We start from the raw sequence: 23,794 nt of genomic DNA on the forward strand, positions 1-23,794 counted from the left end.
TGCTCAAAAGTCCATCAGCAGAGTCATGGCTAAACAAATTGTAGTGTACCTGTAGTATATCACATTGCAGCAAGAGTTGTGTTAATGACATAGAAGCTATTATTTTTAAGCAATGTATGTCTTTAAAACTATAGTTTATCCATTTATTCCAAGCCAGATTTCCAATAATTGTCATTAAAATTTCAAATTTTAAGGACTCAAAGAAGCAGTGACCACACATTTCAATGTTCATTTGGGCAAAGTAAATCACTAGTGGAGAAATTATGTTAGCAAAAGAAATACCCCAATTAGAGGGGAAAAATACAAACTTACACAATATTTTATGGATATCCCTAAATACAATCAGTATATACAAAATACACATTATGTTAGTTGAGCCATCTATTCTTCAAATTGTTTTGTATATATGTTCCCTCGATCTCCCCAACAGAGTCATTCATGATTCCCACACTCACAGAACAATGCCACAAAGCCAAATGACATAGATGCCTTCAACCACCTATACCAAACAAGGTCTTGTGCCAGAATTTTGTCTCAATTTCCACATTTTGTAGCGTACTCTAATAACTAAATACAGTTGCATTCATAACTGAACTTTTCCGTTAGACAGACCTCCATTTTTCTATTGGGCATTTCACACTGTGCTTGTGTCAATCTAGAGCATCATTTCACATCAGCCTGAAAATGACACTGGAAGTGATCACACCTAAGTCTTTCATGCTACTGATGTAGAGACCTGCTTTTAGATCCCTTTGGAGAGACCTTACAAACCCAATTACCTCTCTTTTTCTGATTTGATCTATCTCACCTTCTTTAAATTTTCTATGCCAGAGAACCAAATAACAATATTCAATTCCTTCTTATGAATCTCATCTCTCTCCAATGATCTTTTGTGTTTATTTCAAGTTCTATCCTGTTTGACAGACCAATGAATCAAGCCTTTCAATTTCACCTGGACACATCATATGTCTCCATCAAAGGGGAGTTGGACTTGTAAAAATTTGTATTTGTATATCAAATATGCAATCTTCAAGCATTCAACCTTAAAAACAATTGTACTGGACAATTTTTTTAATTTAAAGAGAAAAACAAAACAAAGCAAGACTGTAAATGGCTACAAGCAATACAGAATTTCAAGTGAAAAAATATACAGTAAGAATTCACTAGTGAATAAAATACATATTGTCATCTCAGAAACATTTGTACAGGATACAAAATTAAAGCATACAAAGTGGACATTAATACAGTGAGATTGCAGACAGTTCTATTAAATGATCCAACAAAAACTCATACTGGACTATTTTAAGGAATGCATTGACAGTCACTGGTATTCCGTATGCTGGCATGTTACATCTTTGGAGATCTGTGCTATTGTCAGGGTGCATGAACGTCCTTCTCCATTTCATGCTGTCACCATAGGCACATATTTGAGCCACAAACTTTTGGTTGTGAAATCCAACATATCCCACAAATATGTGTACATTAGACCCATTATTAAATGTGTCGAATTTGATTACTTTCAAATTACTGAAATGATTCCAGAAGACATTTACATCATAATATGAAATGATGAGTGCTTTCAAATTGAGTTTTTGGATACTTTAAGGATGATTCGTGGATTAGTAAACACAACCTAAAAACTGACATCATTTCAAAGTGTATGATCCTACAAATAGTAAACAGTTGTACTCAGTGTAACGGAAGGTGAGCGCTTCCACTACAATGTAGTGATTTTATTTCTGCAACTTCACCTTGGACAGAGCATCCTTCAGTGCCTGGTGTACCTGCTTGTTGCGCAGGGTGTAGATGACGGGGTTCAGCAGCGGGGTCACCACCGTGTTCACCAGAGCGGCCTCTTGGTTGGTGTCCAGTCGGCTCTTTCGCTTTGGTTTCACATAGATGAAGACACAACTGCCATACATCAGAGAGAGGACAATGAGGTGAGAGGAGCAGGTGGAGAAGGCCTTCTTCCGCTCCTTGGCTGATGGGAGCCGCAGGATTGTGACCACTATGTTGCTGTAGGCGATGACAGTCATAAAGAAAGATGTAAAAGTCAAAAAAAAGACGACGTTGTAGAACAGTGTTTCAATAGATCTGCTTTCAGAACAAGAGAGCCTTGCCAAGGGTCCCAAATCACAGAAGAAGTGAGGGATGACATTGGGGCCACAGAAGGACAGCTGGGACAGCTTTATGACTGGAATCACCATAAGCAGAAATCCCAAAGAGAAACAAGCAGTGACCAGCAGGATGCATGTCCTTGTGTTCATGATGGTGGGGTAGTACAGAGGTTTGCAGATAGCCAAGTAGCGATCCAGGGACATCACGCCCATCAGGAAGAAAGTTGTTGCACCCAGGAAAAGAGAAGCAAATGCTTGTGTGAAGCAGGCAGCAAAGGAAATTGTTTGTCTTCCAGAAAGAAAGATGGTCAGTAGTTTGGGGATAATTGTGGTGATGAAACCACATTCACAGAAGGAGAAAGTGCTGAGGAAGAAGTACATAGGGGTGTGGAGGCGGCGGTCAGCCCAGGTGATGGTGATGGTGAGTGAGTTCCCCGTGACAGAGGCCAGGTAGGCCAGCAGGTGCAGCAGGAAGAGGACCTTCCCCAGGTGCTGGACTGCAGGGAGGCCCTCCAGCGTGAACTCCTGGACAGATGTCCCATTTCTTATCTCCATCTTTATTTCCTTTGTCTGTCTGTCATAAACCCTCTTTTTCTGATGAAAGTGCAGAAAAATAAAAATGGAGAAAAGTAAAAGTTTGGTGTTAGGAAACAGAATATTTTTCCAATGAGAATAGGAGTGTATGTTGGAGGGGGAAGTGACAGGAAAGGCAAAAGGATGAAAAATAGTTGAAGAAAAGAAGGAAATAAAGCTTTTGAGGATGGGCAGGGAAGAGAGTTGGTAGAAAGAGTCAAGGAGGATCAGGGAAGGGGACAAAAATGAAGAATTAAGATGCGTTACGAACTTGTATAATTTCCCACCAGTAAATGTATAGATTACATACTGCAAACATGTCCAGAAAGATTATTGTCAAAAAGTACAGATTGATCTCTCTCTAAAATCAAACCTAAGTCATTAGTTGGAAGTACTTCTCTCAGTGAAGAACCATGTTATACATTTTAATATTTGATTATTAATTATTTTGAAATGTTCCTTTGTTAAACTGTAGATGTTGAACTCTCTTGGTTCTGCTTTTCTCTTTTGGTTGGAGGTTTTTGAAAATAATTTTTATATATAATTTACTTTCTGGAAAATACTGTCTAGTATATTTTATTAATACTCCATAAGGTACAGAAAGGAAAATGGAAACCAGCTTCTGAAGACAAAATACACAACTAAAAGCATACACATAACAGAGAACAATGTACAGTGGAAGCTCCCACTACAGAGAGGTGAGAAGAGCCCATGAAGACAAATGCTGACGCTCCTTGGCTTGAAGGGGAGGCTCAATGTTACCACTCTGTTTTTGTTCATGGCGATGGTTCTGAGGGGGGAAATGAACAGGATGGACAAAGTAAGGCTAAAAGTCAGCATCTCTGTAGATTTGGGGTCAGAACAGGAGAGGATCAATCAGTGATCCAAGGTCAAAGAATAAATGAGGAAAGACTCTGGGACCACAGAAAGATAACCAGAAAACCTGCAGGACCAACCCAGTTATAAGAGTAAAAGGCAAAGTGTGTTCTACCTTCTAATAAGACATGCAGTCCAGGAAGCCCACCTAGGCCCTGAGTTCAGCATGCTGGAGACAGACAACATTCAAAGAGTATGCCTGTCACCACATTCCAATTCATTTATTTTCCTGACATCCATGCCTAGAGTTCTGTACCTAAGTCCCTAGAATGAGCAGGAAACTCATGGAAGCATCGCAAAGCTACGCAGTCATGGTTCGAAGAGAAACTACATGTAAACATAGGGAGGAATTTCCCCCATTACTTTACTGTAGAGGCTCAGTGAACAAACCTCAGGGGTACATGTTTATCACCCTCATTCCTCCCACTCAGCACAACAGCAGGGCTTCCTTCTGCTCTGCCTTCAGCATTTGCCCCTCTGCGGGCATCATTATTACACTGCAGGATTCTGGGTGGCTGGAATCACACCTGGATGCTCCTTGCAGTAAACAGAAGAACACTGACTTTTAATCCATGATCTGGCTTGAAAGCAGATGAATTTGTGTTTCATCTAGGGGAAGTGGTCATAGCATCTGCTGAAAATAAGTGCTTTAGTGAATCAGTAATCAAATTAAATATTGCTTTACTTAATTATTTGATTTGTTAAAATTGGTATTTGTATGCATGATCCACAGTATTAGCTTAAAAATAAGAGGTCTCTGGTTTAAACTTTTGACTCAGTAACTTACACGTCAAGCCAGCATAGAGAACTCATGAAGAAGTAGTTCCCAGGAAAGAATTTTTTTGGTTCTGTTGTTCTTCTTAATTCTAATAAGCCAGAATGTTTCTCATAGCCTAAAAAAAGAGAAAAGAAGACATTTTCAAGTGAAATCAAATAGAAAATTCTTAAGGCTGACTAATAATCAAGGAGACAGTTTTATAAACTTTGGAGGATTGAGAATCATAGTTTCTCCTTTCTCAAGACTTTTAAATCCATCTAGACCATGAGTACAGTACAAAACACTCACACTCACACTCTCACACTAGCTTTTGCACTCTAACTATGTAGATATCCTGAACATACTTCTGTTCACCTGTGTTACATGGTCATTCATTCCATTGGACATGATGGCATACTTCACCGTGACTATCAAGCTTGGTTGCTAGTGCACCCGTCCTCTGCAATGAAAAAGGAAACTCAAGAGAAAAAGAAAACCAAGGTCAGGTTTCCTTGTTCACAGGGCCACTTTCCAGCCACCTAGATGTTACCCACCCCTGTGTATAGGTGATATGGCTGCAGTCATAATGAAACTGTGTCTTAAACTCTTTGCACTGTGTGAGCTTAGGACTTCTTGCCATCTCCAGTGAGGTCAGGCAGTCCACATGGACCAACCCTTGGCACTCAAACTTCATTAGAGGAGGCTGAGGAAAGCAAATTGGAATCAAATGTGCAGCAGATTCCCACGGGTCACTGACTGGTTGATTACAGGAAATGGAATATGTTGATAGAAATTAACCCTAAGTGCCATGTCACTGCATGTGGCAAAGTCTTCTCTTGGTCTCAGTTATCTGCATGGTGCTCTGTGAGAATCTGCACTGGTATATCTGGCTGAACTGCCCAAAGTCATAAAATGAGTATAGTCCCAAAATAAACAGGTCAATAAAATCATCCATTAACAAAAGAAAGCTTTTTATGTAATTAAATGTTTTGCTTTGTTTTTAAAAATTTTATTTAAACAGAAAACAAAGCAAAATAAACAAAAGGGTCACAAAATTACAGAATTCCAAAAAATAAACACTAATAAATCACTAGGTTTATAAATTACATACTGTCATCTCAGAAATAGTTGTTTAAGGTAAAAAATTAAAGCATACAAAGTGGACATTCAATCAGTGAGTCTGCAAACAGTACTGTTCCACAATCCAACAAAAACTTAGAAGTATGATTATCTGTCTTACACACTTAAACATATATGAGCTTATATCCTTTAGAGCAGTTCCATTTCCTCTCTTTTTTTTTATAATAGCAATTACATTTTGGGTTTTCTTACATTTCTTATTACATCTTAAACTAGAGACAAAATGTGATATTTATAAATATAATTCTTATATATTTGACTCACGAGGATAGTATCAAGTTGCCTCCATTTACCTATGAAGGCCTCAAGATCATCCTTATTTATAGCTGAGTAATAGTCCATTGTATAAAATACCATATTTTTCTCATCCACTCTGTGGTTGATGGGTATATTGGTTGTTTCCAAGATTTGGCTATTACAAATTGTGTTGCTATGAACATAGTTGTACATATATCACTATGACATGACCATTTCAGGTTTTCTGGGAAAATATCCAGAAGTGGAATAGCTCAACTGAATGGAACTTCCAATTCTAATCTTCTGGGATATCTCCATACTAATTTCCATAGTGGCTGCACCAGTCTACACTCCCACCAACAGTGGAGCAGTGTTCATTTTTCCTTTGCAGCCTTGCAAACATTTGTTATTGTTTGTTTTCTTGATGGAAGCTATTCTTTCTAGACTAAGATGAAATCTCAATGGTGTTTTAATTTACATATCTCAAATGACCAGTGGTCATGATCATTTCTTCGTGTTCTTCTTTTCCATTTGTATATCTTCATCTGAGAAATGGGTGTTCATCTTCAATGCTCATTTTTGGAGAGGGTCTTTGAATTTTGTGGCCCTGATGTTCTTCAATTCTTTACATGCTCTGGATATACATCTTTTGTCTGAGGGACTGCTGGCTATAGTTATTTTCCATTCTGTGGGTTTTCTTTTCACTCTGTTGATGATTTCTTTCGAAATGAAGAAACATGACCTGCGGGAGAACGTGGCAGACAGATAACAGCAGCTACGGAGGCTCTCTGAAAGACTCGGCTCAGAATTCAGGAATGGTGCGGAGTAAGGAGACAAGCAGGTGGAGATATGCTCTGCTGACCCAGGAATGAACTGGGCTGAGAGAAACCAACTTGGAATGCAGTCCTGGTGCTAGAACAGGAACAGAGGGGTCTCAGTGTGGAGGCTGGAGCCCACGCCATTGGAAGCCACGATTTGTGTTTCCTGCCATGCAGCGGCTGAATCTACATCGGCTAGGCAGGGAGAGAGACACGCGGAAGCTCTGCAGGACGGGCAGGGAGCCGTGCACTGCCTTGTGGTGAGGTGAGTGAGAGAAACTGACACTCTACCACAGTTTGACTCCAGCGGAAGACATTCTGGGACTGGGCAGACTGTGGGAGCAGGGCACAGTGGCGACTTCAGCCACGTATCCCTCTCTCAAGCAAGATTGGTGAGAAGTGCCTAGCCTAAGTGACTCTGCTGGTGGAGACCCAATAGGCTAGCACAACCCAGATCCCAGAGCCTGAGGGTGGCCTGGAGGGGCAGGCCCCGCGTTGGCTGCCTGGTCCAGGATTTCCTGGTGTGCTGCATTGCCGGGAACACCTAGCTGGCGCAATTTGATCAGGCTGTGGCTGACAGGGAGGGAAGCTGGGCCTCCTATATAAGCTTGCATATATAAGGAACAAAGAATATGGGAAGAGGCAGCAACAAGAAAGGCTCCTTGGCCCCTAATCCTGAGAAACAGGTAATAGCGGACACCACACCAATAGACATAAAGCACCATATAGAGAGCCTCATAGATCAATTCAAGAATGAAGGTATTAATGACCTGAAGCTAGAAGTAAGCAGAATAGTTAGAGAAATGCTAAGTACCACCCAAGAAAAAATGGATGGTGGAATGGAAGAAGAGAAAAAGAGGGGAGAATTGTTTGATGGAGAAAATAGAGAAAGCATAGAATATGTGAAGCAGGTTCAAAGGGACTACCAGGAAACTAAAAACTCTATTGCAAACTGGCATAACAGCTTGAAAGAAACTAAGGACAGACTATCTGAACTGGAGGGCAGATTTGTAATATGGGAGAATGAAATGAAAAACTTCTTAAAAGTAACAAAGAAACAAACAGCAATAATACAAAGACAAGAAGATGATAAGAGGATCCATAACTTAAGAATTAAGAACATAAAAGAAGAAGTAGGGACACAAACAAATGAACTACAAAAGCTACTCACAGAAATAATCCCGGAGAGTTTTCCTAATTTAGCAAAAGGTAAAGATACTCAGAGGTATGAGGCATACAGGACCCCTGCCACCTACAACCCAAACAGAGCAACACCCAGGCATATAATAATAAAAATTCCAGAAATTCAATACAAGAACAGAATATTAAAAGCTGTCAGAGACAAGAAACAGACCACTTACAAGGGAACACCCATCAGAATTACAGCAGATTTCTCTGCACAAACCATCAAATCACGAAGAGTGTGGGGGAAAGTAATTCAAGCTTTGAAAGATAATAATCTCCAGCCAAGATTGAGATATCCTGCACAACTGTCCCTGGAAATTGATGGAAAAACAAGGTGCTTCCAGGATAAAGAGGAACTGGGGGAATTTGCAACCACCAATTCAACTCTACAGAGAGTATTGCAGGATATTCTAAAAAAAGAAAAATACAAAGAATCCAGAAATAGTGGCGGGGAGGCCACAATGAATGGAGAAGAGAACGAAATGAAGAAGACAAACTGACAACTAATGACAGAAAAAGAGCTCAACAGAAATGTGGCAGAGAAGATTGGATGATAGGAATAGCTATTCTGGAGAAAATGACATCTTAATAGGTAGTACTGATTTAGTATCATCTTGTTTTGAAGTCTCATCAAGCTTTTGTTCTTCTGTCTCCATTGGTCTAAACAGGTTGTATCTTATTGGATTTTATTATGTACGATAGCATAAGCAAAAACTTTTAAAGACAAGGAGATTATACAGAAACCATTGTTCGTTTTCTGTTGGTTGATTCTAAATACCCTGTAATGCTGTCATTCTCTTGAATGGTTTTACATTGTTTTGATATATTTGGGGCTACAGTATACGAAGTTGTACTCAGGGATTTCAAGGAAAGAGACAATATGGTAACTACTTTTATGTCAGGATTATCTTGTGGTGAAACACTATTCTGCTTAAATGGTTATGTTTTGATCTGTGCTGTTTTGCTGTTATGCCCTCTTTTATCTCAATCTCCACTCCATTATTTACTTTTTTTATTTTTATCCTTTTAATTAAGGTAAAAATAAATAAAAATAGCAGGATATATTATAGTAACCCACTTTGACTTTCCATTATCTCGATTTAAAGCACTGTATTACTCTCACCATCTTGTTTTTGAATGATGTCCCCCTATTCTGTTTTGCTTGATAGTGCCAGGTTCGAAAGTTTAGGCAACAGCTGTGAAGATAGTGAGATTCATTATGACGCCCATTCTCAATGACTTTTATCTACTTTTGAAGACCTACAATGTCTCCAGTGTTTTCGTTTTGTCGGTTTTGTTCTTTACTGTTTTGTTCAATTTTATTATAACTGATGATATAGGCAATTCTATTAGAGATAGCGGTAGGCATTATGGTATCCATTATTGATCACCTTGTATTATGCTTTTACATTATCTATTATGTCCACCCTTTTGATTTGATTGACTCTGTTCTGTTATGTCACATTTGGTTCTACTCCCTTCCAAAAAAGTAATAAGAACTGTGGGAGCAACAAAACCCAAAATGTATAATTGTCATTGTATAAAAGGGAGGAAAAGAAAGTGCTCTAAACTATATAACTGCATGTATATTTAAGGGTATAAGATAGAAAATGATATCACTGAGTTTTATTGGATCATTGAGCAGAACTGTTTGGAGTATCATTGTTGGAATGTCCACTTTACAAGCTTTAATTTTGTGACTTGAACAATTATTTCTAAGATGACAATATGTAATCCATTAACTAGTGATTTCCTACTGTTCATTTTTTTTTCTGTAAATCTGTATAACTTGTACCCTTTCTCTGCTTTTTGTTTTCTCCTTAAATAAAATTTAAAAAAAAAGAAATGAAAAATTTCAATAGTATGAGATCTCAGTTGTTGATACTTTGAAGTGTTTCCTGAGCAGTTTGCATTTAGTCATGAATTCTTTGCCTACCCCTGTGTCTCCAAGACTTCTACCTAACTTGTCTTCCAGTACATTTAATGTTTCTGTTTTAACATTTATATCTTTGATCCATTTAAACTTTAGTTTGTGCATGGTGTTATGCACGAGTCTAGTTTCAGTCTTTTGCATGTGGAAAGCAAATTTTTCCAAAATTATTTATTAAAGAGTCTTCCAGTGAAATGCTTAGCCCATTTGTAGAAATCAGGTGGGTGAATTCTTTGTAGTTGTGTTTAAACTTTCCAATCTGTTCCATTGATCCTCAGGTCTATTTCTTTGCCAGTACCATGCTGGTTTTATCACTGTGACTTTGTAGGATAGGTTCAAGTCAGGAATTGAGATGCCTCCTGTCATGGCTTTATTGCCCAGAACTGCCTTTGCTATTCTAGGTTTCTTCTGTTTCCAAATGAATCTTAGGAGTGTTTTCTCTAGATCTCTGATGTCTGTCAATGGAATTTTCATTGGGATTGCATTAAATCTGTATATCAGTTTTGGGAGCATGGCCATTTTCACAATGTTGGTTCTTCCTAGGCAAGATCAACAAATATCCTTCCATTTTCTAATATCCTCTGCCATCTCCTTTTTTGCATAGCATAATTTTCAGCATTTACGTCTTTTACATTCCTGGTTAGGTTGATTCCTAAGTATTTCATTTTTTAGATGCTATTGTGAAAGGTGATACTTCCATAATTTTTCTACTAGTGAGGTTTTGTTTTTGTATAGGAATGCAATTGATTTTTGAGCATTGAATTTGTATCCAGCTACACTGCTGAATTTTTTATTACCTCTACTAGTCTTTCAATGGAATTTTTAAATTCTTCTGTATAGAGAATCATGTCATCTGCAAATAATGATAGTTTAACTTCTTCCTTTCCTATCTTTATTGCTTTTATTTCTATCTCTTATCTGATTGCCCTGGCTATATTTCCAGAACTATATTGAAAACAATGGTGATAGTGGACATATTTATCTTATTGTTGATTTTGGTGTGAAAGCTTTTAGTTTTTGTTGGTTGCTGGTTTGTCATAGATGGCCTTTATGAGACTGAGGTAGACACCATGTATTCTAAGTTTCTGAAGAGTTTTTTTTAAATCATGAACATGTGTTAGACATTATCAAAAGTGTTTTCTGCATCTATTGAGATCATTATGCATTTTTCTTTTGGCTCTATTGAAATGATGTATTGCATTTATTGATTTGCATATGTTAAACTATCCCTGCATTCCTGGAATGAATCCCACTTGGTAATGTTGTACAATCTTTTTGGTGATTTATTATATTCTATTTAACAGCATTTTATTGAGAATCTTTGCCTCAATGTTCATTAGTGAGATTGGCCTATAGTTCCTTTTTCATTGTGTCTTGGTCTGGTTTTGGTATGAGAGTGATACTTGCCTCCAGGAATGATTTAGGCAGGATTGCTTCCTTTCAATTTCATTGATGAGTCTAAGGAGTATTGACCTCAAATCTTCTCTAAATTTCTTGTAGAATTCATGTGTAAATCCTTGTGAACATGGGCTTTCCTTGGTCAGTAAGTTTTTAATTATGTTTTCAATTTCAATAGCTGATATTGGGTTATTCAAAATTGCTACATCATCTTGGTTAAGCTTTTGTAGTTCACCTGTTTCTAGAAATCTGTCCATTTCTTCTGTGGTTTCTAATCTTTGTGAGTAGAGATTTTGAAAGTAGGTATTCATGATCTTTTGAATTCCCATGCGATCTGTAGTAATTTTTGACTTTTCAGTCCTTTTGGCATGAATTTGGGGTTTTCTTTCCTTTTCTTCAAAACGGTAGCTTGAGGTTTGTCAATTTTTTTATACTGTCAAAAACAGCTTTTTGAGTCATTAATTCTTTGTATTTTCTAAAATTTCAATTGCATTGATTTGTGCTCTAATCTTTACAATTTCCTCTCTTCTATCCTTTTTGGGTTTAACTTTCTCTTCTGTTTCTAGAAGCTTGAGATGAAAGATTAGGTTGCTTTTTTTGTGCTCATCCTGTTTACTTGATATTACAATTTACTGCTAAATACTTCCCATATAAGACCACTTTGATTACATACCACAGATTACAGTATTTTGTTTCTGTATTTTGATTGAGTTGTAGATATTGTTTTATTTCTTCATTAATTTCATGTGTAGCCTGCTCTTTCAGAAGGTCATCATTTAATTTTCATGTATTTATGCAGGTTTTGCAATTTCTTTTAGCATTAATTTCCTATGTCAGTGCACTATGGTTATACATTATGTATGGGATAATTTCAATATCTTTGCATTTAATTAAGAATATTTTATGGGATAATAATACGTTGTCTATTTTGGAGAATGTGCCATGAGCAGCTGAGAAGAATGTGTATGCTGATGTGTTTGGGTAGAATACTCTTTAGACATCTACTTAGTCCAATTGCTCCACAGGTTCTATTATTTCTTTGCTAACTTTCTGTCTAGTTTTTTTTATCACTTTGTAACAATGGACTGTTAAGGTCCCATGTTATATTTGTGTTCCTGTGTATTTGGTTTTCAACACCCCTTGGTATCTCTCTTATATACTTAGGTGTTTCTATATTTGGTGCATATATATTTATAATTGTTAGTTCTTCCTCTTGAATTTTTCCAGTAATGGGTATCTATTGACGTTCTTTATCTCTTGTAATCATTTTAGATTTGATGTTTACATTGTCTGCAAATAGAATATTTACTCCTGCTTTTTTCTGGGGCCTGTTGCATGGAATACTGTTTTCCATCTTTGACTTGTAATGTAAGAAATACCTTTTGGATCAGGTGTGTTTCTTGTATACAGCATATTGTGGGATCCTGTTTCTTTATCCATTCTGTCAACATTTTTCTTTGGATAGGAGAATTGAGGCCATTTACATTTATGGATATAAATGATATATACTGGCTTGACTTTGCCACGTTATTTTCCAGTTGTTTGCTTTCTTCTTTTCTCCTTTGTTTAATTGCTTGTCCTATCTGGTGGTTTATTTCTGTTATTGTTCTGGGGGCTGTGGTCATTTTTATCTCTATCTAGTATGTCTTTCAACATCTTTCTAGTGAAGATTTGTATGTCAATTTCTTTAGTTTTTCTTTGTCATGGAAATATCTTGTTTCTCCATTAAGTTTAAAAGAAAGTTTTGCTGGGCACATCAGCCTGGGTTGAAGTTTGTTTTCTTTTAGGACTTGAAATACCTCACTCTGAGCTTGTCTTGACTTGAGGGTTTGTGCTGAAAAGTCTGCCATGATTCTAATGGGCTTTCCTTGATAGATGAGTTGTGTCTTTTCTCTAACAGCTTTTTGTATTTTTATGCTGCATATCTGGTATCTTTATTGTTATATGTCTGGGTATGTATTCATGTTAGTTGTGATTGTTTGGTGTTCTATATGCCTCACTCATCTGCATATCAGATTTTTCCCTATGTTTGGGAAATTTTTTGCTATGACTTCTGGAAATAGTTTAGTTATGTCATTTGCATTGGCTCCTGCATCTTCACTAATGCTTATTAGTCTTATAGTATTTCTCATGGTATCATTTTGAAGCTGCTGGATTGTCATTTCATGTTACTTTGTGATTTTTTAGTGTTCTAACCTTTCATGGTCGCTAATTGTGATCTTTTCTCCAAGGCCTGAAATCCTATCCTCAGCTGGATTTAAATGGTTTTGCCAGCTTGCGGTAGAAGTTTTTGTTTCTTGAATGTGTCTTTGAGTTTGTTTCATGAATTCTGCTTGCTTTCTATATTGTTCATTCAAGGTTTCAATCAGTTTCCCAGGCTCCTGTACTTTTTTCTTCATTTCTTCTTTAGCTATGTTCAGCAAGTCCTTTACTAATGTGATTTTTGTCTTTACAGGGCAGAGTACTTCTAAATTGATTTCATCTATAGCCTCATGGAGTTTTTTTTTTCATTTCATTCACTATCTTTCAGAGATTTCTGGCATATTATTTTTGAAGTCCTCCATTTCAATTTCTCCTGTACTTTCTCCTGATGGACTAGATGTTTGTGATTGCATTTTGCTTTTTCATTTTGTCATATTTCCCTTTTGGGTTAATATTTGGTCCATCAATCCCACTAGTGCCAACAGTTGCTAGTGTGTATCTTGGGGTCCTACTGTAAGATTGATGTGCCAATTGCTGGGTCCCACAGTGAAGAAGAGAGAAAGTCACCTGAATTCCCCCTGTAGGGCCTTTGGGTGAATGCTATGTTCTTTCTAGGCTTATGAACCTATGAATATTGATGGAAATCAACCCCTAGTTCCTGCTGTTATTATGTCTTCAGGTTTTTCAGAGTTTTCAGATCTCCCTGTTTATAGTGTTTGTCTCCTCTGGGATCCTATTACATCTCTGGGTGCCCCCTTATGTCTCAGGTCCCCTTAATTTTCTCCCGATGGGGGGAGGCCTTGTTGGCACTCTCACCAACCTACCTGATATACTTTCTGTGCAGCAAGGACTCACTCACACTCTTGCCAATCTCATCTATGGCCTACTTCTATTGGGGGCTACTCTAATGCTCCTTGTGCCCACTGGAGGTGGCACACTCTATTTCTCTTTTAGGGGCAAACTCACCTCACTGATGAAAGCCTGATGAATTTTTTTTTACTGAGTCTCCCCTCGATACTGCATGGTTAATGTACTGCAGTTCAAGGTTCTCTGGGGAGGTGCTGGAGCTGAAGATCAACAGCAATGCTAGGTCTAGGAGGTGTGGGGATCTGTGATGGCAGATGGGGGACTGAGGGAGCATGGTTTGGAGTTCCTAGGTCCTTAGGTGTGTTGCTAGTACTGTGAAATGTGGGAGGGGCCTGTTCTGGCCCAGCCCTGTGTGCACCTCGGGCTGGAGCATCTGGGTCCTGTGAGGTCATATGCAGAGATGGCGGGAGTTGCAGCTATGCTTTTGCTTTTTAACCTGTCATTTTATTTATGGAATTATAATTTTCACATTGTAAAATGCACAAGTTTCTGAAACACAAGTTGATGCTTTTTACACAAATAAACAGCCATGTAACTACTTCTCAAATCAAACCATGAGCATCTTTTTCCCTGATAGATTCCCTCTGCCCTTCTTTTGCTGAGCTCCACAAGTTTCAGCAGCTTATGTTTCCATTTTAAGTTGTCACAAGATTTGTCTAAATTTCAATTTTTGTTTATTCGTCCACCCACTTGTGGCTCAGGAGAACATTCATTATATTACACACAGTTGTGCAATTATTTCTAGACTCACACAAGTCTAATCAGAAAGCATGCTTTATGGGTATTCAATGTTACTAAAATTATAATACTTGGATAGTGACCTGGCATGGACAACATTTCTGTGATGATGTGTATTTGGCTACTGTTGGGTGGAATGCTTTTTATATGTGTGTTAGATCTCTTTGCTTCATCATGTGGTTCAAGCCCAATGTTTCATTATTGATCTTCTGACTGAATAATAGTATAGTGTGTTATTTTAAATCAGTCAACATTTGCTTTATATGTTCAGGTGTTCTGGTGTTGAGAGCATATCTATTTATGATAGGAACAATTCCTTGCTGATTCAACTCACCCGCATTATGTGATGATTTTTTCTCAATTTACATTATTTAAAGTCTGTTTTATTTATGTGTCCTTATGGCTGCTCTTCTTTCACTTCACATTTGTCCTATGTCTGCTTTTCAAGGTTAAATGAACCCCACATAAGTGACACAGAGTTGGGACTTGTGCTTGTTTTCACCCAGTTACTGTCTGCATTTTAATTACAAAGTTTAATCCATTTGCATTCTAGGTAGTATTTATAATAAAGTCTTACAACTTCCATCCTTTCTGTTATTTTGAAGATCTTCCTTCCTTCCTTCTTTCCTTTTTTCCTTCTTCTCTTCCTTCCTCCCTTCTGTGCTTTGCTCCATTTTAATTAGGTAATTTTCCAGAGTGCTCTGTTTTGGTTCATCATTTTCAATGTTTTGTCAAACTTTTATAGTTCTTTTGATGATATTAAATCTTACACAATCTTTTCTATAGATCCTTTAAGCCAATAACAAGTTAACTTTTTTTATTGTAAAGAAACAAAGGTAAAAGAAACATGAAGCAGAGTTCCAAAACAGTACAGTAGGTGTGTAATAGTAATTAATACATTGATATTGTTAGACACATAGTAATTGTTCAGCATACAAGATATAAGCATCATCTATTATCCAAAAAATATTAGCACAAAAGTTTCTTTACAGTGAACTAAGAAAACTATCTGCATAACTATCTGAAGCATCTTGTGTGTGTGTGTGTGTATGCACACACATTTTTCCTTTCCTTCCTTTTCCATTTTTCCCATTACAGTTTTTCTTTCCTTTCAGTTTGGTCCCTGTTCACATTATGTATTGTGCCTTTTGGCTCTTTCTGTATCTCATACTGAGACAATACAGTGTTTACACATGTGGATCTGATTTATTTCACCTGGGAGTATAGCATGACATTAAAGTCAAAATGGATCAAAGATCCAAATATTAAACCAGAAATACTAAATATACTGGAAGACAAAGTATGTGGAAATCTAGAAGACATAGGTGTAGCAGAGATTTATGAATGAAACCCAGGCGGTACGGGAAATACTACAAAGTATCTACAAATGAGATCACACCATATTAAAGAGTTTGTGTGAAACAAAGAAAATCACCAACAAAGTGAAAAGGCAGCCAACAGAGTTCAAAAAAATTATAGGCTGTTGCCCCTCAAACAAAGGGATTGTATCTAGAACACGTGAAGAACTTAAACAACCCAGACTCCAAAATTCAAATATCCATTCCAAATGTGGGCATTTGAGATGAATACACACTTCTCAGTTGAAAAATTACAAATGTCAAATGAACACTAAAAGAAGTGTTCAACATCAATGGTCATTCAAGACATGCAACTAAAGCAAAATTGAGCTTCCACCTCAACCTGGAAAGAATGGTTACTATCAAGAAATCAAGCAATACCAAATGCTTGAATATATATTTTTTCTTTTCTTTGTCTTCTTTTCTTTTCTTTTCCTCTCCTTTCTTTCCTTTTCTGGTTTCTCATTACAGCTATGGAGGTAAAGGAATCCTTCTTTACTCTTTTAGGGAGTGTAGCTTGGTGGAACCACTGAGGAAGTCAGTGTGCAGCTTCCTCTAAATCTAGCATTGGAGGCCCCATTCGACCCAGTCATTGCCCTCCTGGGTATCTTCCCAGAAGTATCAAAAGCATCATATTACAGTTATGTCACTCATGTTTATAGCACTGCAAATTTTAATAGCTAAATCTTGGAAACAACCCAAACACACATTCACCATGGAGTGCATAAAAAGATTTGTTTTTAATATAATGGACTATGACTCAGCTATAGAAACAGATGAACAAGACTATTATAGGTGAATTGATGCAACTTGAGACAACTTAACTTTGATCACAGAAAAAAGTTGACAACTTTTACTCCATCCCCACCAAATTTTATATTCTGATTTTCATCATTTATTTGGCTTGTATCTTCACATATTATAGTGGTTATTACCTTTCATAATTCAGATTTAAATTCCATATTAAAGATATAAGCGGTATATACAGCAGCATTAGCACATAATAGTATTCTAAAATTACTGTGCAACAGTAAGTTCATTGTTCATATACTTTCATATTTCTAATTAGTGTCCTTTTCTTTCAGACAGAAGAACTTCCTTCAGCAGTTCTTACAAGATAATACATTCTAGTGGTTCTGAACTATCTCAGCTTTGATGTCTCTCCTCCATTTTGAAGGACAGCTACTGAGATAACTTTGTTTGTTTGCTTGTTAGTTTTTAGGAAAAGTCTTTCTTTAGAACCCATACTAACCTGAAAATCACGGGGCTTTTGTTTGTTCGTTTGGTTGTCTGTCACAGTTTGCCTGAGTGTTGGGATTACAGGCCTGGACTACTATGTGTAGCCTGAAACTTTTCATGCTTGGCAGTGTCCATATTTACCTGTAGCCCTTTAAACACATCATCCTACTTCTTCCTGATTGGAAGGTTTCTGCTGAGAAATCTCTTGGTAGCCTTATTTTATCTCCTAGATGCAGCATATTTCTTTTCTCTTCCTGGTTCAAGATTCTATTCATTTTTCTACTGTGACAATATGATTATATCTTTCTGTAATCTTTTGATTTAATCTTTTGAGGGAATGTTTGACTTTCCTCTGTGTGGATACTTACATGTTTCTTCAGATTCAGAAATTTCAGGTATTTCTTTCTTTAAGTGGCTTTCTGGCCCTCTCGTGTTCCAAGACGCAGAGTGGCACAGCACCTGCTGCTTCTTAACTCTTAGACGTTCAATGGCAGCAATTTTGATGCTGTGTCATAAAACTTAGAAGCTGTCTGTTTTCTTTCTCCACATTTTCTGATTTCTTTTCTTGAAAGTTTTTAAACATTTTGTCTTTGAGTCCACATATTCTCTCTTCAATTTCATAAAATTTTCTCTTCACATTTCATTACTATTTTTATTTAATTCATAGTATTCATCAACTATAAAACTTAATTTTAATGACTTAATCTCCATAAAACTTCTAATTGGGGTCACTGAATTCTTTCCTAATACTACTGAATTGTTTCTTGGTATGTTCTTTAAATGTTAAGTGGCCTTTGTACAATGACAATTTCGTGTTTTTTAGATAATTTTTACATGGCTATTCCTTTTTTGTCAACTGCAGTGAAATGAATATTTTCTTAAGTGCTGATCTTTCTTCTTGGTATTTTGAGTTTCTTCTGCTTTGCATTGATGGTGCATTGAGTAGAACATTAACCTCTTTTAACCTTAGAGCCTGGTTTGGATGGGGAAAAGTCTTTGCATCCTATGGTGGAAACCTGCGCTGTCAATCTCTACCATGAAGAGCACTGTCATGTCTTCAGAATCAATAGCTGTCACAATCTGTTGAATTTTCTCCAATACCTCAATCTCTTTTTATCTCCATGTGGTCCAGGAAACACTCTTGACATTCAGTGTGGTGTTCAGCCCCTTCTCTGTGGCAGTGGCACTGGTGTCTGAGGTGTTGAACTCGTGGAGTCATCAGGAGGCTGTGGGCTAAAGCAGGGACATACATGAGTGAGTATATTTGGGGGAAAGGGATTATTATGGTAACCGTACCCGGGATATTTGCTTTTTCATACCGTTTTCAAAGATATTCAAATTTTTGGAGCTGTAAGGAACTCTGAGATGGGAACATGGGTGTTTACTGGCTACTGTGGCTTTGAGTTCAGGGTGGGACTGACTGTCCATGGCAGCAGAGTTCATGCTCCCGGAATGGGCACACACAAACAGGACCACAGCAGGAGCTTGGTCATGAGGGCAGTGAGTGTAGCCTTGGAGGCGTGCTTGTGCAGTGGAACCTCGGAGCCAGGTACGGAATAGAGGGTAGCTCCAGTGTGAGTTGAGTTGAGGTCTTGACAAGGGAACCTTGTCAAGAGAAAAAACTTGGCTCTGGTATCTGGGTCAAGTTACTTCACTATGCACTGGCTCCAGTGTATGGGATGTTGTCTAAGGGATCAGTGCACTCTCAGAGACAGGTTTGCAATATGAGCAGTCCTGGAGACTCAAGGCTTGAATCTTAGGTTGATGCACACTCTGGGAGGAAGTGAAAGCCTGGGACACAGAGTAGGGCACAGCAGCTGCTTCCTGAAGGGCAGGTGTCTGTAGGCACATCTCTATCTTGGGGGTCCCTATCAGAAATGATTTTAGGTTCCCTCAGAGACAAATGGTGCTGGTGTCACTAGCAGACAGCTCCCAGAGGAATATGGTGTCTCCTGCCTCACAGCTAACACCAAAGCCTCAACTTCTGTTACTGTTCTCAGCCATCTCCAGGCAGCTCAGCTATGCCACATCCTCCAGCGGTCCTTCTGTGCAGACATTCTCCAGCTGATTGTGCTCCTCTGCACTGATGCTAATTCTTAAATGAACACTTGAGTTCTTCCAGAGCTACTTTGTGTTTGAGTCCCTTTTTATTTCTTTGTTTTATACTTTTATAGATTGTGGTAATTAAGAAATGAGGACTGCTGTCTCCCACACTGTAGCCCTGGGTGAGGTTAACTATTATTTTTTTATTGTAAAACATTCAAGAATATATAAAACTTTATGGAACATGAAAATTTTATTTGAGATAAGTACACTTACAACATTATTCTTTTAAAATTAAAGAATTCATTGGAATGGAGTACATTCAAAATGTGTGTACTTGTCACCTCTATTTAGTTCCAAAGTATTTTTATCACCTCAAATGAGTCCACTTAACCTTCAGTCAGGTGCTCCCCAGTCCCTCCATCACAGTTCCTGTCCTAGCTTATAAACAAATGAAAACTAGTTTAGCTACGAATACATTAAACCAAATACTCACAGGAAAACATGCACAAAGATATTCACAGCAGTAAAATTCACAATAGTCAAATAGGACACTACTCAAAGGTCACCACAAAGGAATCTCTTGCCCTTTGAGTGCTTTCTCCTCTCTTCCTCCATTACATTGCCTTTCATAGCCCTAAAGAAATAACATAAGTATTCAATCAAATCCATAAACACAACAGTACTGTCAACAATATCAAAAGATAGAAACTGCTCAAAAGCCCATGAAATGATTCTTGGATAAGGAAATTGTAGTATATCTGAGGTATATCAAATTGTGGAAAAAGTTGTGTTAATGACATGGAAACAATTACTTTTAAATTATGTATTTCTTTTAAATTGTATATTTTACCCATTTATTTGAAGGCAGGTTTCCAATAACAGATATTAAAATTTCAAACTTAAAGAACTCCAAGGAGCCATGACAATTCAATTTACTGCTCATTCTGGAATAAATCACTAGCAGAGAACTTATGCTAGCAAAACAAATACTTCAATGTAAGGAAAAAGAAACAAATTCATGGGATGTTTTATGGATATCCTTAAAAACACTCAGCATATATAAAAATGTACATTATGTTAGTTGACTCAACTATTCTTCAAATACTGTCCCCAGAATCTCACACTCACAGAACAATGTTGTAAAACCAAACGATATAGATGCCTTCAACCACCCATGTCAAACAAGCGCTTGTGCCAGGATTTTGCTTCAAATTCCTCATTTCCCATCTAAATCTTTAATAGCAAAATGACAGCTTCAAGTGTAATGAACTCTTCTGTTAGACAGATTACTACTTTCTACTGAGAATGTGCTCATTGTGTTTCTGTCAGTTAGTATCCTGAACGTCATTCCACAGCAGCCTGAAAACGACCCCTGGAAGGGATCACACCCAAGCCTCTCACTCCACTGAGATAGAGACTCACTCATAGATCCATTTGGAGAGGCTCTACAGGCACGGTTATCTTTCTTTTCATTTCTGATTTGATTTAGCTCAATCCCTTTAAATTTCATGTGGCAGAAAAACTATTATAAATATTCAGTTCCTTCTTATAAGTCTCCTTCCTGTCCTGTGGTCCTTCGCCTTCATCTCTCTGTCTCTGTGCAGTATGGCAGACCAATAAAGCAACAGAGACTTTCGTTTTTACCTGGAGACGGCATATGCATCCCAAAAATGGGCAGTAGAATTTTAAAAATTTGTTGTTGTATATCAGATATACAGCATTGAAAACAACTGTATTTAATCACTTTAAGGAATGCATTTATGCTCTTTAGTATTAAGCAAGCTGAAACATTACATCTGTCTTTGGAGCACTCTGCTATTCTCAGTGTGCATAAACGTCTTTCTCCTCTCCATGCTCTCATCACAAGCACGTATGTTAACCACAGTATTTTGGATTTGGAAATCAACATATCAAACAAAGACATATACATTAAACTCTTCATTGCACATGGTCAATTTCATTACTTTTGAATTGATGAAACAATTGAGGAAGTTATTTTCATCACCATATGAAGAAATTTATTGGAGCTTTCAGATTGGATTATTGGGTACATAGCCACTATTCTAATGGAATCTAAAAAACTGACATGTTTTCAAAGTTATGCACATGACATTAGAAATAGAAACAGTTGGACTCAGTGGAATGGAAAATGCACTCCTTCATTAAAAGTTTGTGCTTCTATTTCTGCAGCTTCACCCTGGACACAGCATACCTCAGTGCCTGGTGCACCTGCTTGTTGCGCAAGGTGTAGATAACGGGGTTCAGTAGTGGGGTCACCACCGTGTTCACCAGAGCAGCCTGTCGGTTGGAGTCCAGCCTGCTCCTTGGCTTTGGCTTCACATAGATGAAGACGCAGCTGCCATACATCAGAGAGAGGACAATGAGGTGAGAGGAGCAGGTGGAGAAGGCTTTCTGCCGCTCCTTGCCTGATCGGAGGCCCAGAATCGTGAATACTATGTTGCTATAAGCGATCACAGTCATAAAGAAGGATGCAAAAAGGAGAAAAGAGGCAATATTGTAGAACAACATTTCAATAGATCTGTTTTCGGGACAGGAGAGCCTTGACAAGGGTCCCACATCACAGAAGAAGTGAGGAATGACATTGGGGCCACAGAAGGACAGCTGGGACAGCTTTATGACTGGAATCACGGTAAGGAGAAATCCCAAAGTGAAACAGGCAGTGACCAGCAGGACACACATCCTTGTGTTCATGATGGTGGGGTAGTGCAGAGGTTTGCAGATGGCCAGGTAGCGATCCAGGGACATCACGCCCATCAGGAAAAAAGTTGTTGCACCCAGAAAAAGGAAAGCAAATGCTTGTGTGAAGCAGGCAGCAAAGGAAATTGTTTGTCTCCCTGACAGAAAGATGCTCAGGAGTTTTGGAATAACCGTGGTGGTGAAACCGCATTCACAGACCGAGAAAGCACTGAGGAAGAAGTACATAGGGGTGTGGAGGCGGCGGTCAGCCCAGATGATGGTGAAGATGAGCGAGTTCCCCGTGACAGAGGCCAGGTAGGCCAGCAGGTGCAGCAGGAAGAGGACCTTCCCCAGGTGCTGGACTGCAGGGAAGCCCTCCAGGGTGAACTCCTGGACAGCTGTGCTGTTTCTCTTTCCCACCATCACTGCTTTTCCATTTCTTCAGTCCTTTCTCATTGACCTATATTGGAGGTTCCTGCCTAAAGAATATAGAGCATTATTTTATTAAATATGTAAAATTTCCTCAGCATTGTGTTTGGGTTTGGCTATTATTTTTAAAAAATTTTGTGTCATATATAAAACTGTCCATGTTGTTCTCATAATATTACCATGATTGGTCATTTCCATCTAGAGCGTATTCCAAAGTAACAAAAGTCCTTAAGTATTCAAGGAAGGAAAGTTATAAGTGTAATAAACAAACTGTACCATGGGGTTAAGCAGAATAGTTGACTGCCTATCTAGCATGTATTGCTACATGATTCAATCCTAACACCACACACACACACACACACACACACACACACACACACACACACACTCTCACACACACACACACACATAAACATGAGCACAACTGCATGCACACACATATGAACACAAACATTATGATAATGGACTCCACACAGCTCCAAAAATTATTTTATTATATCCTAAGTGTTCTTTTTCATGTTTTGGCCTACAAATTTATAGGTAGAACTCTTTTTTGTAGTGCTCATCCTGCAGCAATGAATTGTACAAGTCACAAATCAACTCTAATAGGCTTTTAGAGAATCAGCTCAGGCCATTTTGACATATAAACTGATGTAGGTCAGTGTAAGAGATGAGTCTTCCCATGTTAATTGGTCAGTCCTGAGAGGTATTATATCTTTAGAACCTTCAGCTCATAAGTTAAAGGATGCTTGGCATTAAGCAGTAGGATGGGCTGCATGCCTTCCTCCAACCATGTTTTTTCTGATTCATTCTGACCCCTATATTGTTTACCTGAGTAGAACATATGTATTCTTCCTGCCCTTAAATCATAGAATTATCTTATATGAGACTTCGCATTTTGAGCAACTAGTGCTCATTTCAGATTTCTGACTCTGCTGTCTCACTGAGCCAAGCCAAATGTTTCTGCTTTTTGGGTGAGAGATGAGCTCAGGGTGTGACAACTGCTTCAAATCACAAGCAATGAATGTTCTAGGCAAGATGTTCTAGTCACACCAGGGCTGAGTGGGGAGGTCGCTGAGTGGGGTCACTCCAGGGCCACAGCTCATTCACAGTCATCCCACAGTGCCCAGAGCTCTAGTCCCTGCTCCTTCACACTGCCGTTGACCACAATGGATAATGCTCTATGC

The 23,794-nt window shown here is 38.1% G+C and overlaps 2 protein-coding genes across 2 annotated transcripts; both read right to left on the reverse strand.

The window, feature by feature from the left end:
* Positions 1 to 1,733: 1,733 nt before the first annotated feature.
* Positions 1,734 to 2,678, reverse strand: LOC100713908 (olfactory receptor 6C74-like). Its single transcript, XM_003466117.4, has one exon. The coding sequence runs from the start codon at positions 2,670 to 2,672 to the stop codon at positions 1,734 to 1,736; it is 939 nt and encodes a 312-aa protein (XP_003466165.2). The 5' UTR covers positions 2,673 to 2,678.
* A 16,038-nt stretch (positions 2,679 to 18,716) lies between these two features.
* LOC100713628 (olfactory receptor 6C75-like) lies at positions 18,717 to 22,601 on the reverse strand. Its single transcript, XM_003466116.3, has 2 exons — positions 21,667 to 22,601; positions 18,717 to 19,074 (listed from the first exon to the last, which is right to left on the reverse strand). Exons 1-2 carry the CDS (start codon positions 22,599 to 22,601, stop codon positions 18,717 to 18,719), a joined length of 1,293 nt encoding a protein of 430 aa, XP_003466164.3.
* Positions 22,602 to 23,794: the final 1,193 nt, after the last annotated feature.

The sequence above is a fragment of the Cavia porcellus genome, unplaced genomic scaffold (assembly GCF_034190915.1).
Source record: "Cavia porcellus strain 051 isolate PalLab524CR breed Dunkin Hartley unplaced genomic scaffold, mCavPor4.1 scaffold_23, whole genome shotgun sequence".
NCBI lineage: Eukaryota > Metazoa > Chordata > Mammalia > Rodentia > Caviidae > Cavia > Cavia porcellus.